The sequence below is a fragment of the Schistocerca gregaria genome, chromosome 7, assembly GCF_023897955.1.
Source record: "Schistocerca gregaria isolate iqSchGreg1 chromosome 7, iqSchGreg1.2, whole genome shotgun sequence".
In the NCBI taxonomy this organism is placed as follows: Eukaryota; Metazoa; Arthropoda; class Insecta; order Orthoptera; family Acrididae; genus Schistocerca; species Schistocerca gregaria.
The window spans coordinates 571,127,395-571,153,523 of NC_064926.1; the positions used below are offsets into that span (position 1 = coordinate 571,127,395).

The 26,129-nt window shown below is 50.1% G+C and overlaps 8 protein-coding genes across 8 annotated transcripts; all 8 read left to right on the forward strand.

Annotated features, from left to right (window-relative positions):
* The first annotated feature begins 3,340 nt into the window (after positions 1-3,340).
* On the forward strand, positions 3,341-4,366 carry LOC126282497 (S-antigen protein-like). Its single transcript, XM_049982154.1, has one exon. It carries the CDS (start codon positions 3,341-3,343, stop codon positions 4,364-4,366), a length of 1,026 nt encoding a protein of 341 aa, XP_049838111.1.
* A 5-nt stretch (positions 4,367-4,371) lies between these two features.
* On the forward strand, positions 4,372-5,506 carry LOC126282498 (RNA polymerase-associated protein LEO1-like). Its single transcript, XM_049982155.1, has 2 exons — positions 4,372-5,113; positions 5,292-5,506. Exons 1-2 carry the CDS (start codon positions 4,372-4,374, stop codon positions 5,504-5,506), a joined length of 957 nt encoding a protein of 318 aa, XP_049838112.1.
* A 40-nt stretch (positions 5,507-5,546) lies between these two features.
* On the forward strand, positions 5,547-6,164 carry LOC126282499 (S-antigen protein-like). Its single transcript, XM_049982156.1, has one exon. It carries the CDS (start codon positions 5,547-5,549, stop codon positions 6,162-6,164), a length of 618 nt encoding a protein of 205 aa, XP_049838113.1.
* A 5-nt stretch (positions 6,165-6,169) lies between these two features.
* Positions 6,170-8,289, forward strand: LOC126282500 (S-antigen protein-like). Its single transcript, XM_049982157.1, has 2 exons — positions 6,170-7,672; positions 7,720-8,289. The coding sequence occupies exons 1-2, from the start codon at positions 6,170-6,172 to the stop codon at positions 8,287-8,289; spliced, it is 2,073 nt and encodes a 690-aa protein (XP_049838114.1).
* A 2,150-nt stretch (positions 8,290-10,439) lies between these two features.
* Positions 10,440-12,895, forward strand: LOC126282501 (S-antigen protein-like). The gene is made up of 2 exons (XM_049982158.1): positions 10,440-12,278; positions 12,326-12,895. Exons 1-2 carry the CDS (start codon positions 10,440-10,442, stop codon positions 12,893-12,895), a joined length of 2,409 nt encoding a protein of 802 aa, XP_049838115.1.
* Positions 12,896-17,036: 4,141 nt separating this feature from the next.
* On the forward strand, positions 17,037-18,617 carry LOC126282503 (nipped-B-like protein B). The gene has a single exon (XM_049982159.1). The coding sequence runs from the start codon at positions 17,037-17,039 to the stop codon at positions 18,615-18,617; it is 1,581 nt and encodes a 526-aa protein (XP_049838116.1).
* Positions 18,618-22,808: 4,191 nt separating this feature from the next.
* On the forward strand, positions 22,809-24,163 carry LOC126282504 (nipped-B-like protein B). The gene is made up of 2 exons (XM_049982160.1): positions 22,809-23,951; positions 23,999-24,163. Exons 1-2 carry the CDS (start codon positions 22,809-22,811, stop codon positions 24,161-24,163), a joined length of 1,308 nt encoding a protein of 435 aa, XP_049838117.1.
* A 108-nt stretch (positions 24,164-24,271) lies between these two features.
* On the forward strand, positions 24,272-26,120 carry LOC126282505 (uncharacterized). Its single transcript, XM_049982161.1, has 3 exons — positions 24,272-24,886; positions 24,981-25,581; positions 25,672-26,120. The coding sequence occupies exons 1-3, from the start codon at positions 24,272-24,274 to the stop codon at positions 26,118-26,120; spliced, it is 1,665 nt and encodes a 554-aa protein (XP_049838118.1).
* The last annotated feature ends 9 nt before the right edge of the window (positions 26,121-26,129 follow it).

Genomic DNA, 26,129 nt, shown 5'->3' on the forward strand with positions numbered 1-26,129 from the left:
AACAGTATACACCAGGACAGGGTGAACAGTATGGACCAGGACAGGATAAACAGTATGGACCAGGACAGGGTGAACAGTATGGACCAGGACAGGGTCAACAGTATTGACCAGGGCAGGGTGAACAGTATGGACCAGGACAGGGTGAACAGTATGGATCAGGACAGGGTGAACAGTCTGGACCAAGACAGGGTGAACAGTATGGAGCAGGACAGGGTGAACAGTATGGACCAGGACAGGGTGAACAGTAAAGACAAGGACAGGGTGAACAGTATGGACCAGAACTGGGTAAACACTAAACACCAGGACAGGGTGAACAGTATGGACTGGGAGAAGGTGAACAGTGTTGACCAGGACAGGGTGAACAGTATGGACCAGTACAGGGTAAACAGTATGGACCAGGACAGGGTGAACAGTATGGACAAAGACAGGGTGAACAGTATGGACCAGCATAGGGTGATCAGTATGGATCAGGACATTGTGAAGAGTGTGGTCCTGGAAAGGGTGAACATTATGGACCAGGACAGGGTCAACAGTATAGAACAGGACAGGGTGAACAGTAAGGACCACGACAGGGTCATCAGTATGGACCAGGACAGGGTGAAAAGTATGGACCAGGACGGGGTGAACAGTATGGACCAGGACAGGGTGAACAGTGTGGACCAGGACAGGCTGAACAGTATGGACCAGGACAGGGTGAACAGTGTGAACCAGGACAGGGTGAACAGTAGGGACCAGGAAAGGGTGAACAGTATGAACCAATACAGGGTGAACAGTATGGACCAGGACAGGGTGAAAAGTATTGACCAGGACAGGGTGAACAGTATGGAACAGGACAGGGTTAAAAGTATGGATCAGGACAGCATGAACAGTATGGACCAAGACAGGGTGAACTGTATGGACCAGGAGAGGGTGAACAGTATACACCAGGACAGGGTGAACAGTATGGACCCAGACAGGGTGAACAGTATGGACCAGGACAGGGTGAAAAATATGGACCAGGAGAGGGTGAAAAGAATGGACCAGGAAAGGGTGAAATGTATGTACCAGGACACGGTGAATAGTATTGACCAGGACAGGGTGAACAGTATACACCAGGACAGGGTGAACAGTATGGACCAGGACAGGGTGAACAGTATAGTCCAGGAAATTGTAAAGAGTATGGTCCAGGACAGGGTGAACAGTATGAACCAGGACAGCATCAACAGTGTGGAACAGGACAGGGTGAACAGTATGGACCAGGACAGGGTGATCAGTATGGAGCAGGACAGGGTGAACAGTATGGACCAGGACGGGGTGAACAGTATGGACCAGGACAGGGTGAACAGTGTGGACCAAGACAGGGTGAAAAGAATGGACCAGGAAAGGGTGAAGAGTATGGACCAGGACAGGGTGAACAGAGTAGACCAGGACTGGGTGAACAGTATGGACCAGGACACGGTAAACAGTATGGATCAGGACAGGGTGAACAGTCTGGACCAAGACAGGGTGAACAGTATGGATCATGACATGGTGAACAGTATGGACCACGACAGGGTGAAAAGTATACACCAGGACACGGTGAATAGTATGGACCAGCACAGGGTGAACAGTATACACCAGGACCGCGTGAACAGTATGTACCAGGACAGTGTGAACAATATGGACCAGGACAGAGTGAACAGTATGGACCAGGACAGGGCGAACAGCATGAGTAACGACAGGGTGAACAGTATGGACCAGGACGGGGTCAACAGTATGGACCAGGACAGGGTGAACAGTATATACCAGGACAGGGTGAACAGTTTACATAAGGACAGGGTGAAGAGTATGGACCAGGAAAGGGTGAACAGTATGGACTAGGACATTGTGAAGATATGGTCCAGGACAGGGTGAACAGTATGGTCCAGGACAGGTAGAACAGTATGGACCAGGACAGGGTGAACATTATGCACCAGTTCAGGGTGAATAGTATGGACCAGGACAGGGTGAACAGTATGGACTAGGACAGGGTGAACAGTATACACCAGGAGAGGGTGAACATTATGGGCCAGGACAGGGTGAACAGCATAGACCAGAAAATTGTAAAGAGTATTGTCCAGGACAGGGTGAACAGTATGGACCAGGACAGCATCAACAGTGTGGAACAGGACAGGGTGAACAGTATGGAGCAGGTCAGTGTGATCGGTATGGAGCAGGACAGGTTGAACAGTATGGACCAGGATAAGGTGAACAGTATGGATCAGGACAGGGTGAACAGTATACGCCAAGACAGGGTGAAAAGTTTGGACCAGGACAGGGTGAACAGTATGGACCAGGACAGGGTGAACAGTATGGACCAGGACAGGGTGAACAGTTTACATAAGGACAGGGTGAAGAGTATCGACCAGGAAAGGGTGAACAGTATGGACCAGGACATTGTGAAGATATGGCCCAGGACAGCGTGAACAGTATGGACCAGGACAGGTAGAACAGTATGAACAAGGACAGGATGAACATTATGCACCAGTACAGGGTGAATAGTATGGACCAGAACAGGGTGAACAGTATAGATCAGGACAGGGTGAACAGTATACACCAGGACAGGTTGAACAGTATGGACCAGGACAGGGTGAACAGTATAGACCAGAAAATTGTATAGAGTATGGTCCAGGACAGGGTGAACTGTGTGGACCAGGACAGCGTCAACAGTGTGGAACAGGACAGGGTGAACAGTATGGACCAGGACAGTATGATCGGTATGGAGCAGGACAGGGTGAACAGTATGGACCAGGACAGGGTGAACAGTGTGTACCAGGACAGAGTGAACAGTATGGACCAGGACGGGGTGAACAGTATGAACCAGAACAGGGTGAACAGTATGAACCAGGACAGGGTGAACAGTATGGACCAGGACAGGGTGAACAGTAAGGACCAGAACAAAATGAACCGCATGGACCAGGACAGGGTGATCTGCATGGACCAGGACAGGGTGAACAGTATGGACCAGGACAAGGTGAACAGTATGGACCAGGATAGGGTTAACTGTATGGACCAGGAGAGGGTGAACAGTATGGACCAGGACAGGGTGAGAAGTATGTACCAGGACAGGTGAACAGTATGGACCACAACAAAGTGAACAGTATGGACCAGGACACGGTAAACAGTATGGACCAGGACAGGGTGAACAGTATGGACCAGGACAGGATGAACAGTATATTCCAGGACAGGTTGATCAGTATGGATCACGACAGGTTGAACAGTATGGACCAGGATAAGGTGAACAGTATGGACCAGGACAGGGTGAACAGTATACGCCAGGACAGGGTGAAACGTTTGGACCAGGACAGGGTGAACAGTATGGATCAGGACAGGGTGAACAAATATGGACGAGGACAGGGTGAACAGTTTACATAAGGACAGGGTGGACAGTATGGACCAGGAAAGGGTGAACAGTATGGACCAGGACAGGGTGAACAGTGTGGACCATGTCAGAGTGAACAGTATGGACCAGGACATGGTGAACAGTATGAACCAGGTCAGGGTGAACACTATGGACCAGGAAAGGGTGAACAGTATGGACAAGGACAGGGTGAACGGTATGGACCAGGAGAAGGTGAACAGTATGGACCAAGACAGGGTGAACAGTATGGAGCAGGACAGGGTGAACAGTGTGGACCAGGACAGAGTGAACAGTATGGACCAGGACAGGGTGAACAGTATATTCCAGGACAGGGTGATCAGTATCGATCGCTACAGGTTGATCAGTATGGACCAGGATAAGGTGAACAGTATGGACCAGGACAGGGTGAACAGTATACGCCAGGACAGGGTGAAAAGTTTGGACCAGGACAGGGTGAACAGTATGGATCAGGACAGGGTGAGCAGTATGGACGCGGACAGGGTGAACAGTTTACATAAGGACAGGATTAACAGTATGGACCAGGAGAGGTTGAACAATATGAAACAGGACAGGGTAAACAGTATACACCAAGACAGGGTGAACAGTATGAACCAGGGCAGGATAAACAGTATGGACCAGGACAGGGTGAACAGTATGGAGCAGGACAGGGTGAACAGTATTGACCAGGACAGGGTGAACAGTATGGACCAGGACAGGGTGAACAGTATGGACCAGGACAGGGTGAACAGTATGGACCAAGACAGGGTGAACAGTATGGACAAGGACAAGGTGAACAGTATAGACCAGGACAGGGTGAACTGTATGGACCAGGATAGGGAGAACAGTATGGACCAGGACAGGGTGAAAGTTATGGACCAGGACAGGGTGAACAGTATGGACCAGAACAAAATGAACAGTATGGACCAGGACAGGGTGAACTGTATGGACCAGGAGAGGGTGAACAGTATGGACCAGGACATGGTGAGAAGTATGTACCAGGACAGGTGAACAGTATGGACCAGAACAAAGTGAATAGTATGGACCAGGACACGGTAAACAGTATGGACCAGGACAGGGTGAACAGTATGGACCAGGACAGGATGAACAGTATATTCCAGGACAGGGTGATCAGTATGGATCACGACAGGTTGAACAGTATGGACCAGGATAAGGTGAACAGTATGGACCAGGACAGGGTGAACAGTATACGCCAGGACAGGGTGAAAAGTTTTGACCAGGACAGTGTGAACAATATGGATCAGGACAGGGTGAACAGTATGGACGAGGACAGGGTGAACAGTATTGACCAGGACAGGGTGAACAGTATCGACCAGGACAGGGTGAACAGTATGGATCAGGACAATGTGAACATTATGGACCAAGACAGGGTGAACAGTGTGGAGCAGGACAGGGTGAACAGTATGGAACAGGGCAGGGTGAACAGTAAACACAAGGACAGGGTTAACAGTATGGACCAGGACAGGGTAAACAGTATACACCAGGACAGGGTGAACAGTATGGACCAGGAGAAGGTGAACAGTATTGACCAGGACAGGGTGAACAGTATGGACCAAGTCAGGGTAAACAGTATGGACCAGGATAGGGTGAACAGTATGGACCAAGACAGGGTGAACAGTATGGACCAGCACAGGGTGAACAGAATGGACCAGGACATTGTGAAGAGTGTGGTCCAGGACAGGGTGAACAATATGGACCAGGGCACAGTGAACAATATGGACCAGGGCAGGGTGGACAGTATGTAAAAGGACAGGGTGAACAGTATGGACCAGGAAAGGGTGAACAGTATACACCAGGACAGGCTGAACAGTATAGACCAGGACAGGGTGAACAGTATAGACCAGGAAATTGTGAAGAGTATGGTCCAGGACAGGGTGAACAGTATGGACCAGGACAGCGTCAACATTATGGAAAGGGGAGGGTGAGCAGTATGGACCAGGACAGGGTGAACAATATGGACCAGGGCAGGGTGAACAGTATGGACCAGAACAGGGTGAACCGTATGGACCAGGACAGGGTGGACAGTATGTAAAAGGACAGGGTGAACTGTATGGGCCAGGACAGGGTGAACAGTATGGACCAGGACTGGGGGAACAGTATGGACCAGGACAGGGTGAACAGTACGAGTAATGACAGGGTGAACAGAATGGACTAGGACAGGGTGAACAGTATGGACCAGGACAGGGTGAACAGTATGGACCAGGACAGGGTGAAAAGTACGGACCAGGACAAGGTGAACAATATGGAGGAGGACAGGGTGAACAGTTTACATAAGGACAGGATGAACAGTATGGACCAGGAGAGGTTGAACAATATGAAACAGGACAGGGTAAACAGTATACACCAGGACAGGGTGAACAGTATGAACCAGGACAGGATTAACAGTATGGACCAGGACAGGGTGAACAGTATGGACCAGGACAGGGTGAACAGTATTGACCAGGACAGGGTGAACAGTATGGACCAGGACAGGGTGAACAGTATGGACAAGGACAAGGTGAACAGTATAGACCAGGAGAGGGTGAACTGTATGGACCAGGATAGGGAGAACAGTATGGCCCAGGACAGGGTGAAAGGTATGGACCAGGACAGGGTGAACAGTATGGACCAGAACAAAATGAAGAGTATGGACCAGGACAGGGTGAACTGTATGGACCAGGACAGGGTGAACAGTATGGACCAGGACAAGGTGAACAGTATGGACCAGGATAGGGTTAACTGTATGGACCAGGAGAGGGTGAACAGTATGGACCAGGACAGGGTGAGAAGTATGTACGAGGACAGGTGAACAGTATGGACCAGAACAAAGTGAACAGTATGGACCAGGACACGGTAAACAGTATGGACCAGGACAGGGTGAACAGTATGGACCAGGATAGCATGAACAGTATATTCCAGCACAGGGTGATCAGTATGGATCACGACAGGTTGAACAGTATGGACCAGGATAAGGTGAACAGTATGGACCAGGACAGGGTGAACAGTATACGCCAGGACAGGGTGAAAAGTTTTGCCCAGGACAGGGTGAACAATATGGATCAGGCCAGGGTGAATATTATGGACGAGGACGGGGTGAACAGTTTACATAAGTACAGGGTGAACAGTATGGACCAGGAAAGGGTGAACAGTATGGACCAGGACAGGGTGAACAGTGTGGACCAGGTCAGAGTGAACAGTATGGACCAGGACATGGTGAACAGTATGAACCAGGACAGGGTGAACACTATGGACCAGGAAAGGGTGAACAGTTTGGACAAGGACAGGGTGACCAGTATGGACCAGGAGAAGGTGAACAGTATGGACCAAGACAGGGTGAACAGTATGGAGCAGGACAGGGTGAACAGTGTGGACCAGGACAGAGTGAACAGTATGGACCAGGACAGGGTGAACAGTATATTCCAGGACAGGGTGATCAGTATGGATCACTACAGGTTGAACAGTATGGAGCAGGATAAGGTGAACAGTATGGATCAGGACAGGGTGAACAGTATACGCCAGGACAGGGTGAAAAGTTTGGACCAGGACAGGGTGAACAGTATGGATCAGGACAGGGTGAACAGTATGGACGAGGACAGGGTGAACAGTTTACATAAGGACAGGATGAACAGTATGGACCAGGAGAGGTTGAACAATATGAAACAGGACAGGGTAAACAGTATACACCAGGACAGAGTGAACAGTATTAACCAGGACAGGATAAACAGTATGGACCACGACAGGGTGAACAGTATGGACCAGGACAGGGTGAACAGTATTGACCAGGATAGGGTGAACAGTATGATCCAGGACAGGGTGAACAGTATGGATCAGGACAGGGTGAACAGTATGGACCAAGACAGGTTGAACAGTATGGAGGAGGACAGGGTGAACAGTATATACCAGGAAAGGGTGAACAGTAAAGACAAGGACAGGGTGAACAGTATGGACCAGGACAGGGTAAACAGTACACACCAGGACAGGGTGAACAGTATGGACCGGGAGAATGTGAACACTATTGACCAGGACAGGGTGAACAGTATGGACCAGGACAGGGTGAGCAGTATGGACCAGGACAGGGTGAACAGTGTGGACCACGACAGAGTGAACAGTATGGACCAGGACAGGGTGAACAGTATGAACCAGGGCAGGGTGAACAGTATGAACCAGGACAGGGTGAACAGTATTGACCAGGACAGGGTGAACAGTATCGAACAGGACAGGGTGAACAGTATGGATCAGGACAATGTGAACATTATGGACCAAGACAGGGTGAACAGTGTGGAGCTGGACAGGGTGAACAGTATGGAACAGGGCAGGGTGAACAGTAAACACAAGGACAGGGTGAACAGTGTGGAACACGACAGGGTGAACAGTATGAACCAGTACAGGGTGAACAGAATGGACCAGGACATTGTGAAGAGTGTGGTCCAGGACAGGGTGAACAATATGGACCAGGACACAGTGAACAATATGGACCAGGACAGGGTGAACAGTATGGAATAGGACAGGGTGAACAATATGGACCAGGGCAGGGTGGACAGTATGTAAAAGTACAGGGTGAACAGTATGGACCAGGAAAGGGTGAACAGTATACACCAGGACAGGGTGAACAGTATACACCAGGACAGGGTGAACAGTATAGACCAGGAAATTGTGAAGAGTATGGTCCAGGACAGGGTGAACAGTATGGACCAGGACAGCGTCAACATTATGGAACAGGACAGGGTGAACAGTATGGACCAGGACAGGGTGAACAATATGGACCAGGACAGGGTGAACAGTATGGACCAGAACAGGGTGAACAGTATGGACCAGGACAGGGTGGACAGTATGTAAAAGGACAGGGTGAACTGTATGGGCCAGGACAGGGTGAACGGTATGGATCAGGACTGGGGGAACAGTATGGACCAGGACAGGGTGAACAGTACGACTAATGACAGGGTGAACAGTATGGACTAGGACAGGGTGAACAGTATGGACCAGGACAGGGTGAACAGTATGGACCAGGACAGGTTGAAAAGTATGGACCGGGACAGGGTGAACAGTATGGACCAGGACAGGGTGAACAGTATGGACCAGGACAGGGTGAACAGTATGGACCAGAATAGGGAGAACAGTATGGACCAGGACAGGGTGAAAGGTATGGACCAGGACAGGGTGAACAGTATGGACCAGAACAAAATGAACAGTATGGACCAAGACAGGGTGAACTGTATGGACCAGGACAGGGTGAACAGTATGGACCAGGACAAGATGAACACTATGGACCAGGACAGGGTTAATTGTATGGACCAGGAGAGGGGGAACAGTATGGACCAGGACAGGGTGAGATGTATGTACCAGGACAGGTGAACAGTATGGACCAGAACAAAGTGAACCGTATGGACCAGGTCACGGTAAACAGTATGGTATAGGACAAGGTGAACAGTATGGATTAGGACAGGGTGAACATTATTCACCACGACAGGGTGAACACTATGTATCAGGACATGGTGAACAGAATGGACCAGGACAGGGTGAAAGGTATCGACCAGGACAGGGTGAACAGTATGGACAAGGACGGGGCGAACAGTATACACCAAGACAGAGTGAACAGTATGGATCAGGACATGGTGTACAGTATGTTCCAGGACAGTATGAACAGTATGGACCAGGGCAAGGTGAATAGTATGGACCAGGACAGGGCGAACAGTATGACTAATGACAGGGTGAACAGTATGGACCAGGAGAGGGTTAACGGTATGGACCAGGAGAGGGTGAACAGTATGGACCAGGACAGGGTGAACAGTATACAGCAGGACAATATGAACAGTATGTACCAGGCCAGTGTGAACAGTATACACCAGGACAGGGTGAACTGTAAGACCAGGACAGGGTAAACAGTATGGACCAGGACAGGGTGAACAGTATGGACCAGGACAGGATGAACAGTATATTCCAGGACAGGGTGATCAGTATGGATCACGACAGGTTGAACAGTATGGACCAGGATAAGGTGAACTGTATGGACCAGGACAGGGTGAACAGTATACGCCAGGACAGGGTGAAAAGTTTGGACCAGGACAGGGTGAACAGTATGGACCAGGAAAGGGTGAACAATATGGACCAGGACAGGGTGAACAGTATGGACCAGTATAGGGTGAACAGTGAGGACCAGGTCAGAGTGAACAGTATGGACCAGGACATGGGGAACAGTATGAACCAGGACAGGGTGAACACTATGGACCAGGAAAGGGTGAACAGTATGGACAAGGAGAGGGTGAACAGTATAGACCAGGAGAAGGTGAACAGTATCGACCATGACAGGATGAACAGTATGGACCAGGAGAGGTTGAACAATATGAACCAGGACAGGGTAAATAGTATACACCAGGACAGGGTGAACAGTATGGACCAGGACAGGGTGAACAGTGTGGACCAGGACAGGGTGAACTGTAGGGACCAGGACAGGGTGAACAGTGTGAACCAGGACATAGTGAACAGTATGGACCAAGAAAGGGTGAACAGTATGAACCAATACAGGGTGAACAGTATGGACCAGGACAGGGTGAACAGTATTGACCAGGACAGGGTGAAGAGTATGGTCGAGGACAGGGTGAACAGTAGGGATCAGAACAGGGTGAACAGTATGGACCAAGACAGGGTGTACAGCATGGACCAGGAGGAGGTGAACACTATTGACCAGGACAGGGTGAACAGTATGGACCAGCACAGGGTGAACAGTATGGACCAGGACGGGGTGAACAGTATGGACCAAGATAGAGTGAACAGTATGGACCAGCACAGGGTGAACAGTATGGAGCAGGATAGGGTGAACAGTATGGACCAGGACAGTGTGAACCGTATGGTCCAGGACAGGATGAACAGTATGGACAAGGGCAGGGCGAACAGTATAGACCAGGACAGAGAGAACAGTATGGACCAGGACAGGGTGAACAGTATGGATCAGGACAGGGTGTACACTATGGACTAGGACATGGTGAACAGTATGGACCTGGAGAGGGTGAAAAGTATGGACCAGGACTGGGTGAACAGTATGGACGAGGACAGGGTGAACAGTATGTAAGAGGACAGTGTGAACAGTATGGACCAGGACAATGTGAATAGTTTGGACCGGGACAGGTTGAACATTATGGACCTGGACAGGTTGAACAGTAACTACGATGACAGGGTGAAGAGTATGGATCAGGACAGGGTGAACAGTATGGACCAGGACAGGGTGAACGGTATGGACCAGGACAAGGTCAACAGTATGGACCAGGATAGGGTGAACGGTATGGCCTATTACAGGGTGAACAGTATACACGAGGACAGCGTGAACAGTATGTACCAGGACAGTGTGAACACTATAAACCAGGACAGGATGAACATTATTGACCAGGACAGGGTGAACAGTATGGTCCAGGACAGGGTGAACAGTATGAATCAGGACAGGGTGAACAGTATGGACCAAGACAGGGTGAACAGTATTGAGGAGGACAGGGTGAACAGTATATACCAGGACAGGGTGAACAGTAAAGACAAGGACAGGGTGAACAGTATGGACCAGGGCAGGGTAAACAGTATACACCAGGACAGGGTGAACAGTATGGACCGGAAGAATGTGAACACTATTGACCAGGACAGGGTGAACAGTATGGACCAGGACAGGTTGAGCAGTATGGACCAGGACAGGGTGAACAGTGTGGACCAGGACAGAGTGAACAGTATGGACCAGGACAGGGTGAACAGTATGAACCAGGACAGGGTGAACAGTATGAACCAGGACAGGGTGAACGGTATTGACCAGGACAGGGTGAACAGTATCGACCAGGACAGGGTGAACAGTATGGATCAGGACAATGTGAACATTATGGACCAAGACAGGGTGAACAGTGTGGAGCAGGACAGGGTGAACAGTATGGAACAGGGCAGGGTGAACAGTAAACACAAGGACAGGGTGAACAGTATGGACCAGGACAGGGTAAACAGTATACACCAGGACAGGGTGAACAGTATGGACCAGGAGAAGGTGAACAGTATTGACCAGGACAGGGTGAAAAGTATGGACCAAGACAGGGTACACAGTATGGACCAGGATAGGGTGAACAGTATGGACCAAGACAGGGTGAGCAGTATGGACCAGCACAGGGTGAACAGAATGGACCAGGACAGGGTGAACAATATGGACCAGGACAGGGTAAACAGTACACACCAGGACAGGGTGAACAGTATGGACCGGGACAGGGTGAACAGTGTGGACCACGACAGAGTGAACAGTATGGACCAGGACAGGGTGAACAGTATGAACCAGGGCAGGGTGAACAGTATGAACCAGGACAGGGTGAACAGTATTGACCAGGACAGGGTGAACAGTATCGAACAGGACAGGGTGAACAGTAAACACAAGGACAGGGTGAACAGTGTGGACCAGGACTGGGTAAACAGTATACACCAGGACAGGGTGAACAGTATATACCAGGACAGGGTGAACAGTAAAGACAAGGACAGGGTGAACAGTATGGACCAGGACAGGGTAAACAGTACACACCAGGACAGGGTGAACAGTATGGACCGGGAGAATGTGAACACTATTGACCAGGACAGGGTGAACAGTATGGACCAGGACAGGGTGAGCAGCATGGACCAGGAAAGGGTTAACAGTGTGGACCACGACAGAGTGAACAGTATGGACCAGGACAGGGTGAACAGTATGAACCAGGGCAGGGTGAACAGTATGAACCAGGACAGGGTGAACAGTATTGACCAGGACAGGGTGAACAGTATCGAACAGGACAGGGTGAACAGTAAACACAAGGACAGGGTGAACAGTGTGGACCAGGACTGGGTAAACAGTATACACCAGGACAGGGTGAACAGTATGGACCAGGAGAAGGTGAACAGTATTGACCAGGACAGGGTGAACAGTATGGACCAAGACAGGGTAAACAGTATGGACCAGGATAGGGTGAACAGTATGGACCAAGACAGGGTGAACAGTATGGACCAGCACAGGGTGAACAGAATGGACCAGGACATTGTGAAGAGTGTGGTCCAGGACAGGGTGAACAATATGGACCAGGACACAGTGAACAATATGGACCAGGACAGGGTGAACAGTATGGAATAGGACAGGGTGAACAATATGGACCAGGGCAGAGTGGACAGTATGTAAAAGTACAGGGTGAACAGTATGGACCAGGAAAGGGTGAACAGTATACACCAGGACAGGGTGAACAGTATACACCAGGACAGGGTGAACAGTATAGACCAGGAAATTGTGAAGAGTATGGTCCAGGACAGGGTGAACAGTATGGACCAGGACAGCGTCAACATTATGGAACAGGACAGGGTGAACAGTATGGACCAGGACAGGGTGAACAATATGGACCAGGACAGGGTGAACAGTATGGACCAGAACAGGGCGAACAGTATGGACCAGGACAGGGTGGACAGTATGTAAAAGGACAGGGTGAACTGTATGGGCCAGGACAGGGTGAACGGTATGGATATGGACTGGGGGAACAGTATGGACCAGGACAGGGTGAACAGTACGACTAATGACAGGGTGAACAGTATGGACTAGGACAGGGTGAACAGTATGGACCAGGACAGGGTGAACAGTATGGACCAGGACAGGGTGAAAAGTATGGACCGGGACAGGGTGAACAGTATGGACCAGGACAGGGTGAACAGTATGGACCAGGACAGGGTGAACAGTATGGACCAGAATAGGGAGAACAGTATGGACCAGGACAGGGTGAAAGGTATGGACCAGGACAGGGTGAACAGTATGGACCAGAACAAAATGAACAGTATGGACCAGGACAGGGTGAACTGTATGGACCAGGACAGGGTGAACAGTATGGACCAGGACAAGATGAACAGTATGGACCAGGACAGGGTTAATTGTATGGACCAGGAGAGGGTGAACAGTATGGACCAGGACAGGGTGAGAAGTATGTACCAGGACAGGTGAACAGTATGGACCAGAACAAAGTGAACAGTATGGACCAGGTCACGGTAAACAGTATGGATTAGGGCAAGGTGAACAGTATGGATTAGGACAGGGTGAACAGTATACACCACGAGAGGGTTAACACTATGTATCAGGACATGGTGAACAGAATGGACCAGGACAGGGTGAAAGGTATCGAGCAGGACAGGGTGAACAGTATGGACAAGGACGGGGCGAACAGTATACACCAAGACAGAGTGAACAGTATGGATCAGGACATGGTGTACAGTATGTTCCAGGACAGTATGAACAGTATGGACCAGGGCAAGGTGAATAGTATGGACCAGGACAGGGCGAACAGTATGACTAATGACAGGGTGAACAGTATGGACCAGGAGAGGGTTAACAGTATGGACCAGGAGAGGGTGAACAGTATGGACCAGGACAGGGTGAACAGTATACAGCAGGACAATATGAACAGTATGTACCAGGCCAGTGTGAACAGTATACACCAGGACAGGGTGAACAGTAAGACCAGGACAAGGTAAACAGTATGGACCAGGACAGGGTGAACAGTATGGACCAGGACAGGATGAACAGTATATTCCAGGACAGGGTGATCAGTATGGATCACGACAGGTTGAACAGTATGGACCAGGATAAGGTGAACTGTATGGACCAGGACAGGGTGAACAGTATACGCCAGGACAGGGTGAAAAGTTTGGACAAGGACAGGGTGAACAGTATGGACCAGGAAAGGGTGAACAATATGGACCAGGACAGGGTGAACAGTATGGACCAGTACAGGGTGAACAGTGTTGACCAGGTCAGAGTGAACAGTATGGACCAGGACATGGTGAACAGTATGAACCAGGACAGGGTGAACACCATGGACCAGGAAAGGGTGAACAGTATGGACAAGGACAGGGTGAACAGTATAGACCAGGAGAAGGTGAACAGTATCGACCATGACAGGATGAACAGTATGGACCAGGAGAGGTTGAACAATATGAACCAGGACAGGGTAAATAGTATACACCAGGACAGGGTGAACAGTATGGACCAGGACAGGGTGAACAGTGTGGACCAGGACAGGGTGAACTGTAGGGACCAGGACAGGGTGAACAGTGTGAACCAGGACATGGTGAACAGTATGGACCAAGAAAGGGTGAAGAGTATGAACCAATACAGGGTGAACAGTATGGACCAGGACAGGGTGAACAGTATTGACCAGGACAGGGTGAACAGTATGGTCGAGGACAGGGTGAACAGTAGGGATCAGAACAGGGTGAACAGTATGGACCAAGACAGGGTGTACAGCATGGACCAGGAGGAGGTGAACACTATTTACCAGGACAGGGTGAACAGTATGGACCAGCACAGGGTGAACAGTATGGACCAGGACGGGGTGAACAGTATGGACCAAGATAGAGTGAACAGTATGGACCAGCACAGGGTGAACAGTATGGAGCAGGACAGGGTGAACAGTATGGACCAGGACAGTGTGAACCGTATGGACCAGGACAGGATGAACAGTATAGACAAGGGCAGGGCGAACAGTATAGACCAGGACAGAGAGAACAGTATGGACCAGGACAGGGTGAACAGTATGGATCAGGACAGGGTGTACACTATGGACTAGGTAATGGTGAACAGTATGGACCTGGAGAGGGTGAAAAGTATGGACCCGGACTGGGTAAACAGTATGGACCAGGACAGGGTGAACAGTATGTAAGAGGACAGTGTGAACAGTATGGACCAGGACAATGTGAACAGTTTGGACCGGGACAGGTTGAACATTATGGACCTGGACAGGTTGAACAGTATGTACGATGACAGGGTGAACAGTAGGGATCAGGACAGGGTGAACAGTATGGACCAGGACAGGGTGAACGGTATGAACCAGGACAGGGTCAACAGTATGGACCAGGATAGGGTGAACGGTATGGACTATTACAGGGTGAACAGTATACACCAGGACAGCGTGAACAGTATGTACCAGGACAGTGTGAACACTATAAACCAGGACAGGATGAACATTATTGACCAGGACAGGGTGAACAGAATGGACCAGGACAGGGTGAACAGTATGGACCAGGAATGGGAGAACAGTATGGACCAGGACAAGGGGAACATTATGGACCAGGACAGGGTGAACTGTATGGACCAGGACAGGGTGAACAGTATGGATGTAGACAGGGTGAGCAGTATACACCAAGACAGGTTGAACAGTATGTACCAGGATAGGATGAACAGTAGGTACCAGGTTAGGTTGAACAGTATGGACCAGTACAGGGTGAACACTATGGACAAGGATAGGGTGAACAGTATGGACCACGACAGGGTGAAGAGTATGGACCACGACAGGCTGAACAGTATACACCAGGACAGCATGAGCAGTATGTACTAGGACAGTGTGAACAGTATACACCAAGACAGGGTGAACAGTATGGACCAGGACAGGCTGAACAGTTTACACCAGGAAAGGGTGAACAGATTCTACCAGGACAGGGTGAACAGTATGGACCAGGACAAGGTGAACAGTATGGACAAGGACAGGGTGAACAGTATGGACCAGGAGAGGTTGAAAAGTATAGACCATGACAGGGTGAACAGTATACACCAGGACAGGGTGAACAGTACAGACCAAGAAAGGCGAACAGTATGGACCAGTACAAGGTGAACAGTATACACCAGGACAGGGTGAACAGCATGGACGAGGACAGGGTGAACAGTATACACCAGGACAGGGTGAACAGTATGGACCAGGACAGGGTGAACAGTATGGAGCAGTACAGGTTGAACAATAAGGACCAGGACAGGGTGAACAATATAGACCAGGACAGGGTGAACAGTATAAACCAGGACAGGTTGAACAGTTTGGACCGCGATAGGGTGAACATTCGGCACCGAGACAGGGTGAACAGTATGGACCAGGACAGGGTGAACAGTATGGATCAGGAGAAGGTGGACAGTATACACCAGGACAGCTTGGACAGTATGGATCAGGACATGGTGAACAGTATGGACCAGAACAGGGTGAACAGTATGGAACCAGGACTGGGTGAACAGTATGGACCAGGACAGGGTCAACAGTATGGACCAGGATAGGGTGAACGGTATGGACCAGGACAGGGTGAACAGTATACACCAGGACAGCGTGAACAGTATGTACCAGGACAGTGTGAACACTATACACCAGGACAGGGTGAACATTATTGACCAGGACAGGGTGAAAAGTGTGGACCAGGACAGGGTGAACAGTATGGACCAGAACAGGGTGAACAGTATGGACCAGGACAGGGTGAACAGTATGGTCCAGGACAGGGTGAACAGTATGGATCAGGACAGGGTGAACAGTATGGACCAAGACAGGGTGAACAGTACGGAGGAGGACAGGGTGAACAGTATGGACCAGGATAGGGTTATCTGTATGGACCAGGAGAGGGTGAACAGTATGGACCAGGACAGGGTGAGAAGTATGTACCAGGACAGGTGAACAGTACGGACCAGAACAAAGTGAACAGTATGGACCAGGACACGGTAAACAGTATGGACCAGGACAGGGTGAACAGTATGGACCAGGATAGGATGAACAGTACATTCCAGGACAGGGTGATCAGTATGGATCACGACAGGTTGAACAGTATGGACCAGGATAAGGTGAACAGTATGGACCAGGACAGGGTGAACAGTATACGCTAGGACAGGGTGAAAAGTTTTGCCCAGGACAGGGTGAACAATATGGATCAGGCCAGGGTGAATATTATGGACGAGGACGGGGTGAACAGTTTACATAAGTACAGGGTGAACAGTATGGACCAGGAAAGGGTGAACAGTATGGACCAGGACAGGGTGAACAGTGTGGACCAGGTCAGAGTGAACAGTATGGACCAGGACATGGTGAACAGTATGAACCAGGACAGGGTGAACACTATGGACCAGGAAAGGGTGAACAGTATGGACAAGGACAGGGTGAACAGTATGGACCAGGAGAAGGTGAACAGTATGGACCAAGACAGGGTGAACAGTATGGAGCAGGACAGGGTGAACAGTGTGCACCAGGACAGAGTGAACAGTATGGACCAGGACAGGGTGAACAGTATATTCCAGGACAGGGTGATCAGTATGGATCACTACAGGTTGAACAGTATGGACCAGGATAAGGTGAACAGTATGGATCAGGACAGGGTGAACAGTATACGCCAGGACAGGGTGAAAAGTTTGGACCAGGACAGGGTGAACAGTATGGATCAGGACAGGGTGAACAGTATGGACGAGGACAGGGTGAACAGTTTACATAAGGACAGGATGAACAGTATGGACCAGGAGAGGTTGAACAATATGAAACAGGACAGGGTAAACAGTATACACCAGGACAGGGTGAACAGTATGAACCAGGACAGGATAAACAGTATGGACCAGGACAGGGTGGACAGTATGGACCAGGACAGGGTGAACAGTATTGACCAGGACAGGGTGAACAGTATGATCCAGGACAGTATGGATCAGGACAGGGTGAACAGTATGGACCAAGACAGGTTGAACAGTATGGAGGAGGACAGGGTGAACAGTATATACCAGGACAGGGTGAACAGTAAAGACAAGGACAGGGTGAACAGTATGGACCAGGACAGGGTAAACACTACACACCAGGACAGGGTGAACAGTATGGACCGGGAGAATGTGAACACTATTGACCAGGACAGGGTGAACAGTATGGACCAGGACAGGGTGAGCAGCATGGACCAGGACAGGGTGAACAGTGTGGACCACGACAGAGTGAACAGTATGGACCAGGACAGGGTGAACAGTATGAACCAGGACAGGGTGAACAGTATGAACCAGGACAGGGTGAACAGTATTGACCAGGACAGGGTGAACAGTATCGAACAGGACAGGGTGAACAGTAAACACAAGGACAGGGTGAACAGTGTGGACCAGGACTGGGTAAACAGTATACACCAGGACAGGGTGAACAGTATGGACCAGGAGAAGGTGAACAGTATTGACCAGGACAGGGTGAACAGTATGGACCAAGACAGGGTAAACAGTATGGACCAGGATAGGGTGAACAGTATGGACCAAGACAGGGTGAACAGTATGGACCAGCACAGGGTGAACAGAATGGACCAGGAAATTGTGAAGAGTATGGTCCAGGACAGGGTGAACAGTATGGACCAGGACAGCGTCAACATTATGGAACAGGACAGGGTGAACAGTATGGACCAGGACAGGGTGAACAATATGGACCAGGACAGGGTGAACAGTATGGACCAGAACAGGGTGAACAGTATGGACCAGGACAGGGTGGACAGTATGTAAAAGGACAGGGTGAACTGTATGGGCCAGGACAGGGTGAACGGTATGGATCAGGACTGGGGGAACAGTATGGACCAGGACAGGGTGAACAGTACGACTAATGACAGGGTGAACAGTATGGACTAGGACAGGGTGAACAGTATGGACCAGGACAGGGTGAACAGTATGGACCAGGACAGGGTGAAAAGTATGGACCGGGACAGGGTGAACAGTATGGACCAGGACAGGGTGAACAGTATGGACCAGGACAGGGTGAACAGTATGGACCAGAATAGGGAGAGCAGTATGGACCAGGACAGGGTGAAAGGTATGGACCAGGACAGGGTGAACAGTATGGACCAGAACAAAATGAACAGTATGGACCAGGACAGGGTGAACTGTATGGACCAGGACAGGGTGAACAGTATGGACCAGGACAAGATGAACAGTATGGACCAGGACAGGGTTAATTGTATGGACCAGGAGAGGGTGAACAGTATGGACCAGGACAGGGTGAGAAGTATGTACCAGGACAGGTGAACAGTATGGACCAGAACAAAGTGAACAGTATGGACCAGGTCACGGTAAACAGTATGGATTAGGACAAGGTGAACAGTATGGATTAGGACAGGGTGAACAGTATACACCACGAGAGGGTGAACACTATGTATCAGGACATGGTGAACAGAATGGACCAGGACAGGGTGAAAGGTATCGACCAGGACAGGGTGAACAGTATGGACAAGGACGGGGCGAACAGTATACACCAAGACAGAGTGAACAGTATGGATCAGGACATGGTGTACAGTATGTTCCAGGACAGTATGAACAGTATGGACCAGGGCAAGGTGAATAGTATGGACCAGGACAGGGCGAACAGTATGACTAATGAAAGGGTGAACGGTATGGACCAGGAGAGGGTTAACAGTATGGACCAGGAGAGGGTGAACAGTATGGACCAGGACAGGGTGAACAGTATACAGCAGGACAATATGAACAGTATGTACCAGGCCAGTGTGAACAGTATACACCAGGACAGGGTGAACAGTAAGACCAGGACAGGGTAAACAGTATGGACCAGGACAGGGTGAACAGTATGGACCAGGACAGGATGAACAGTATATTCCAGGTCAGGGTGATCAGTATGGATCACGACAGGTTGAACAGTATGGACCAGGATAAGGTGAACTGTATGGACCAGGACAGGGTGAACAGTATACGCCAGGACAGGGTGAAAAGTTTGGACAAGGACAGGGTGAACAGTATGGACCAGGAAAGGGTGAACAATATGGACCAGGACAGGGTGAACAGTATGGACCAGTACAGAGTGAACAGTGCGGACCAGGTCAGAGTGAACAGTATGGACCAGGACATGGTGAACAGTATGAACCAGGACAGGGTGAACACCATGGACCAGGAAAGGGTGAACAGTATGGACAAGGACAGGGTGAACAGTATAGACCAGGAGAAGGTGAACAGTATCGACCATGACAGGATGAACAGTATGGACCAGGAGAGGTTGAACAATATGAACCAGGACAGGGTAAATAGTATACACCAGGACAGGGTGAACAGTATGGACCAGGACAGGGTGAACAGTGTGGACCAGGACAGGGTGAACTGTAGGGACCAGGACAGGGTGAACAGTGTGAACCAGGACATGGTGAACAGTATGGACCAAGAAAGGGTGAACAGTATGAACCAATACAGGGTGAACAGTATGGACCAGGACAGGGTGAACAGTATTGACCAGGACAGGGTGAACAGTATGGTCGAGGACAGGGTGAACAGTAGGGATCAGAACAGGGTGAACAGTATGGACCAAGACAGGGTGTACAGCATGGACCAGGAGGAGGTGAACACTATTTACCAGGACAGGGTGAACAGTATGGACCAGCACAGGGTGAACAGTATGGACCAGGACGGGGTGAACAGTATGGACCAAGATAGAGTGAACAGTATGGACCAGCACAGGGTGAACAGTATGGAGCAGGACAGGGTGAACAGTATGGACCAGGACAGTGTGAACCGTATGGACCAGGACAGGATGAACAGTATGGACAAGGGCAGGGCGAACAGTATAGACCAGGACAGAGAGAACAGTATGGACCAGGACAGGGTGAACAGTATGGATCAGGACAGGGTGTACACTATGGACTAGGACATGGTGAACAGTATGGACCTGGAGAGGGTGAAAAGTATGGACCTGGACTGGGTGAACAGTATGGACCAGGACAGGGTGAACAGTATGTAAGAGGACAGTGTGAACAGTATGGACCAGGACAATGTGAACAGTTTGGACCGGGACAGGTTGAACATTATGGACCTGGACAGGTTGAACAGTATGTACGATGACAGGGTGAACAGTAGGGATCAGGACAGGGTGAACAGTATGGACCAGGACAGGGTGAACGGTATGAACCAGGACAGGGTCAACAGTATGGACCAGGATAGGGTGAACGGTATGGACTATTACAGGGTGAACAGTATACACCAGGACAGCGTGAACAGTATGTACCAGGACAGTGTGAACACTATAAACCAGGACAGGATGAACATTATTGACCAGGACAGGGTGAACAGAATGGACCAGGACAGGGTGAACAGTATGGACCAGGAATGGGAGAACAGTATGGACCAGGACAAGGGGAACATTATGGACCAGGACAGGGTGAACTGTATGGACCAGGACAGGGTGAACAGTATGGATGTAGACAGGGTGAGCAGTATACACCAAGACAGGTTGAACAGTATGTACCAGGATAGGATGAACAGTAGGTACCAGGTTAGGTTGAACAGTATGGACCAGTACAGGGTGAACAGTATGGACAATGACAGGGTGAACAGTATGGACCACGACAGGGTGAAGAGTATGGACCACGACAGGCTGAACAGTATACACCAGGACAGCATGAGCAGTATGTACTAGGACAGTGTGAACAGTATACACCAAGACAGGGTGAACAGTATGGACCAGGACAGGCTGAACAGTTTAAACCAGGAAAGGGTGAACAGATTGTACCAGGACACTGTGAACAGTATGGACCAGGACAAGGTGAACAGTATGGACAAGGACAGGGTGAACAGTATGGACCAGGAGAGGTTGAAAGGTATAGACCATGACAGGGTGAACAGTACAGACCAAGAAAGGCGAACAGTATGGACCAGTACAAGGTGAACAGTATACACCAGGACAGGGTGAACAGCATGGACGAGGACAGGGTGAACAGTATACACCAGGACAGGGTGAACAGTATGGACCAGGACAGGGTGAACAGTATGGAGCAGTACAGGTTGAACAATAAGGACCAGGACAGGGTGAACAATATAGACCAGGACAGGGTGAACAGTATGAACCAGGACAGGTTGAACAGTTTGGACCACGATAGGGTGAACATTCGGCACCGAGACAGGGTGAACAGTATGGACCAGGACAGGGTGAACAGTATGGATCAGGAGAAGGTGGACAGTATACACCAGGACAGCTTGAACAGTATGGATCAGGACATGGTGAACAGTATGGACCAGAACAGGGTGAACAGTATGGACCAGGACTGGGTGAACAGTATGGACCAGGACAGGGTCAACAGTATGGACCAGGATAGGGTGAACGGTATGGACCAGGACAGGGTGAACAGTATACACCAGGACAGCGTGAACAGTATGTACCAGGACAGTGTGAACACTATACACCAGGACAGGGTGAACATTATTGACCAGGACAGGGTGAACAGTATGGACCAGTACAGGGTGAACAGTATGGACCAGGAATGGGAGAACAGTATGGACCAGGACAAGGGGAACATTATGGACCAGGACAGGGTGAACAGTATGGACCAGGACAGGATGAACAGTAAGGACCAGGGGCGGGTGAAAAGATTGTACCAGGAATGGGTGAACAGTAGGGACCACCACAGGGTGAACAGAACACACCAGGACAGGGTGAACAGTATGGACCAGTACAGGGTGAACAGTATGGACCAGGACAGGGTGAAAAGTGTGGACCAGGACAGGGTGAACAGTATGGACCAGGACACGGTGAACAGTATGGACCAGGAAAGGGTGAACAGTATGTGCGAGGACAGGGTGAACAGTATGGACCAGGACAGGTTGAACAGTATGGACTAGGACAGGGTGAACAGTATACACCAGGACAGCGTGAGCGGTATGTTCCAGAACAGTGTGAACAGTATACATCAGGACAGGGTGATCAGTATGGACCAGGACAGACTGAACAGTTTACACCAGGAAAGGGTGAACAGATTGGACCAGGACAGGGTGAACAGTATGGATCAGGACAAGGTGAACAGCATGGACCAGGCCAGGGTGAACAGTATACACCAGAACAGGATGAACAGTATGGTCCAGGACAGGGTGAACAGTATGGAGCAGGACAGGTTGAACATTAAGGACCAGGACAGGGTGAACAATATAGACCAGAACTGGATGAACAGTATGGACCAGGACAGGTTGAACAGTATGGACCAGGACAGGGTGAACAGTCGGGATCAGGACAGGGTGAACAGTATGGACCAGGACAGGGTGAACAGTATGGATCAGGAGAAGGTGGACAGTATACACCAGGACAGCATGAATAGTATGGGTCAGGACATGGTGAACAGTATGGACCAGTATAGGGTGAACAGTATGGACAAGGACAGGGTGAACGGTATGGACCAGGACAAGGTCAACAGTATGGACCAGGACAGGGTGAACGGTATGGACCAGGAGATGGTGAACAGTATACACCAGGACAGAGTGAACAGTATGTACCAGGACAGTGTGAACAGTATACACCAGGACAGGGTGAACAGTATGGACCAGGACAGGGTGAACAGTATGGACCAGGACAGGGTGAACAGTATGGACCAGGACAGGGTGAACTGTATAGACCAGGACATTGTGAACAGTATGGACCAGGACAGGGTGAACAGTATGGAACAGGACAGGGTGAACAGTAGGGACCAGAACAGGGTGAACAGTATGGACCAGTACAGGGTGAACAGTATGGACCAGGACAGGGTGAACAGTATGGACCACGACAGAGTGAAGAGTATGGACCGCGACAGGGTGAACAGTATACACCAGGACAGGGTGAACAGTATGGACCAGGACAGGGTGTGCAGTATGGACCAAGAGAGGATGAACAGTATGGTCCAGGGAAGGGTGAACAGTATGTGCGAGGACAGGGTGAACAGTATGGACCAGGACAGGGTGAACAGTATGTACGAGGACGGGGTGAACGGTATGGACCAGGACAGGGTGAACAGTATGGACCAGGACAGGGTGAATAGTATGGACCACGACAGGGTGAAGAGTATGGACCACAACAGGGTGAACAGTATACACCAGGACAGCGTGAGCAGTATGTACTAGGACAGTGTGAACAGTATACACCAAGACAGGGTGAACAGTATGGACCAGGACAGGCTGAACAGTTTAAACCAGGAAAGGGTGAACAGATTGGACCAGGACAGGGTGAACAGTATGGACCAGGACAAGGTGAACAGTATGAACAAGGACAGGGTGAACAGTATGGACCAGGAGAGGTTGAAGAGTATAGACCATGACAGGGTGAACAGTATACACCAGGACAGGGTGAACAGTACAGACCAAGAAAGGCGAACAGTATGGACCAGTAAAGGGTGAACAGTATACACCAGGACAGGGTGAACAGCATGGACCAGGACAGGGTGAACAGTATACACCAGGACAGGCCGAACAGTATAGACCAGGACAGGGTGAACAGTATGGAGCAGGACAGGCTGAACAATAAGGACCAGGACAGGGTGAACAATATAGACCAGGACAGAGTGAACAGTATGAACCAGGACAGGTTGAACAGTTTGGACCACGACAGGGTGAACATTCGGGACCAAGACAGGGTGAACAGTATGGACCAGGACTGGGTGAACAGTATGGATCAGGAGAAGGTGGACAGTATACACCAGGACAGCTTGAACAGTATGGATCAGGACATGGTGAACAGTATGGACAAGAACAGGGTGAACAGTATGGACCAGGACAGGGTGAACGGTATGGACCAGGACAGGGTCAACAGTATGGACCAGGATAGGGTGAATGGTATGGACCAGCACAGGGTGAACAGTATACACCAGGACAGCGTGAGCAGTATGTACCAGGACAGTGTGGACACTATACACCAGGACAGGGTGAACATTATTGACCAGGACAGGGTGAACAGTATGGACCAGGACAGGGTGAACAGTATAGACCAGGAATGTGAGAACAGTATGGACCAGGACAAGGGGAACATTATGGACCAGGACAGGGTGAACAGTATGGACCAGTACGGGATGAACAATAAGGACCAGGGAGGGTGAAAAGTTTATGCCAGGAAAGGGTGAACCGTAGGGACCACCACAGGGTGAACAGAACACACCAGGACAGGGTGAACAGTATGGACCAGTACAGGGTGAACAGTATGGACCAGGACAGGGTGAAAAGTGTGGACCAGGACAGGGTGAACAGTATGGACCAGGACACGGTGAACAGTATGGACCAGGACTGGGTGAACAGTATGAACCAGGACAGGGTGTACAGTATGTAAGAGGACAGTGTGAACAGTATGGACCAGGACAGGATGAACAGTATGGACCAGGACACGGTGAACAGTATACACCAGGACAGGGTGAACAGTATGGACCAGGACAGGGTGAACAGTGTCGACCAGGACAGAGTGAACAGTATGGACCAGGACAGGGTGAACAGTATGGACCAGGACTGGGTGTACCGTATGGACCAGGGCAGTGTGTACAGAATGTAAGAGGACAGTGTGAACTGTATGGACCAGGACAGGGTGAACAGTATGGACCAGGACAGGGTGAACAGTATGGACGAAGACAGGGTGAACAGTATACACCAAAACAGGGCGAACAGTATGGACCAGGACACGGTGAACAGTATGGACCCGGACAGGGTGAACGGTATGGACAAGGACAGGGTGAAAAGTATGGACGAAGACAGGGTGAACAGTATACACCAAGACAGGGTGAACAGTATGGACATGGATAGGGTGAACAGTAGGGACCAGGTTAGGGTGAACAGTATGGACCAGTGCAGGGTGAACAGTATGGACAAGGACAGGGTGATCAGTATGGACCACGACAGGGTGAAAAGTACGGACCACGACAGGTTGAACAGTATACACCAGTACAGGGTGAACAGTATGGACTAGGAGTGGGTGTACAGTATGGACCAGGACAGGGTGAACAGTATGGACCAGGACAGGGTGAACAGTATGTGCGAGGACAGGGTGAACAGTATGGACCAGGACAGGTTGAACAGTATGGACTAGGACAGGGTGAACAGTATACACCAGGACAGCGTGAGCAGTATGTACCAGAACAGTGTGAACAGTATACACCAGGACAGTGTGAACAGTATGGACCAGGACAGACTGAACAGTTTACACCAGGAAAGGGTGAACAGATTGGACCAGGACAGGGTGAACAGTATGGATCAGGACAAGGTGAACAGCATGGACCAGGACAGGGTGAACAGTAAAAAACCAGG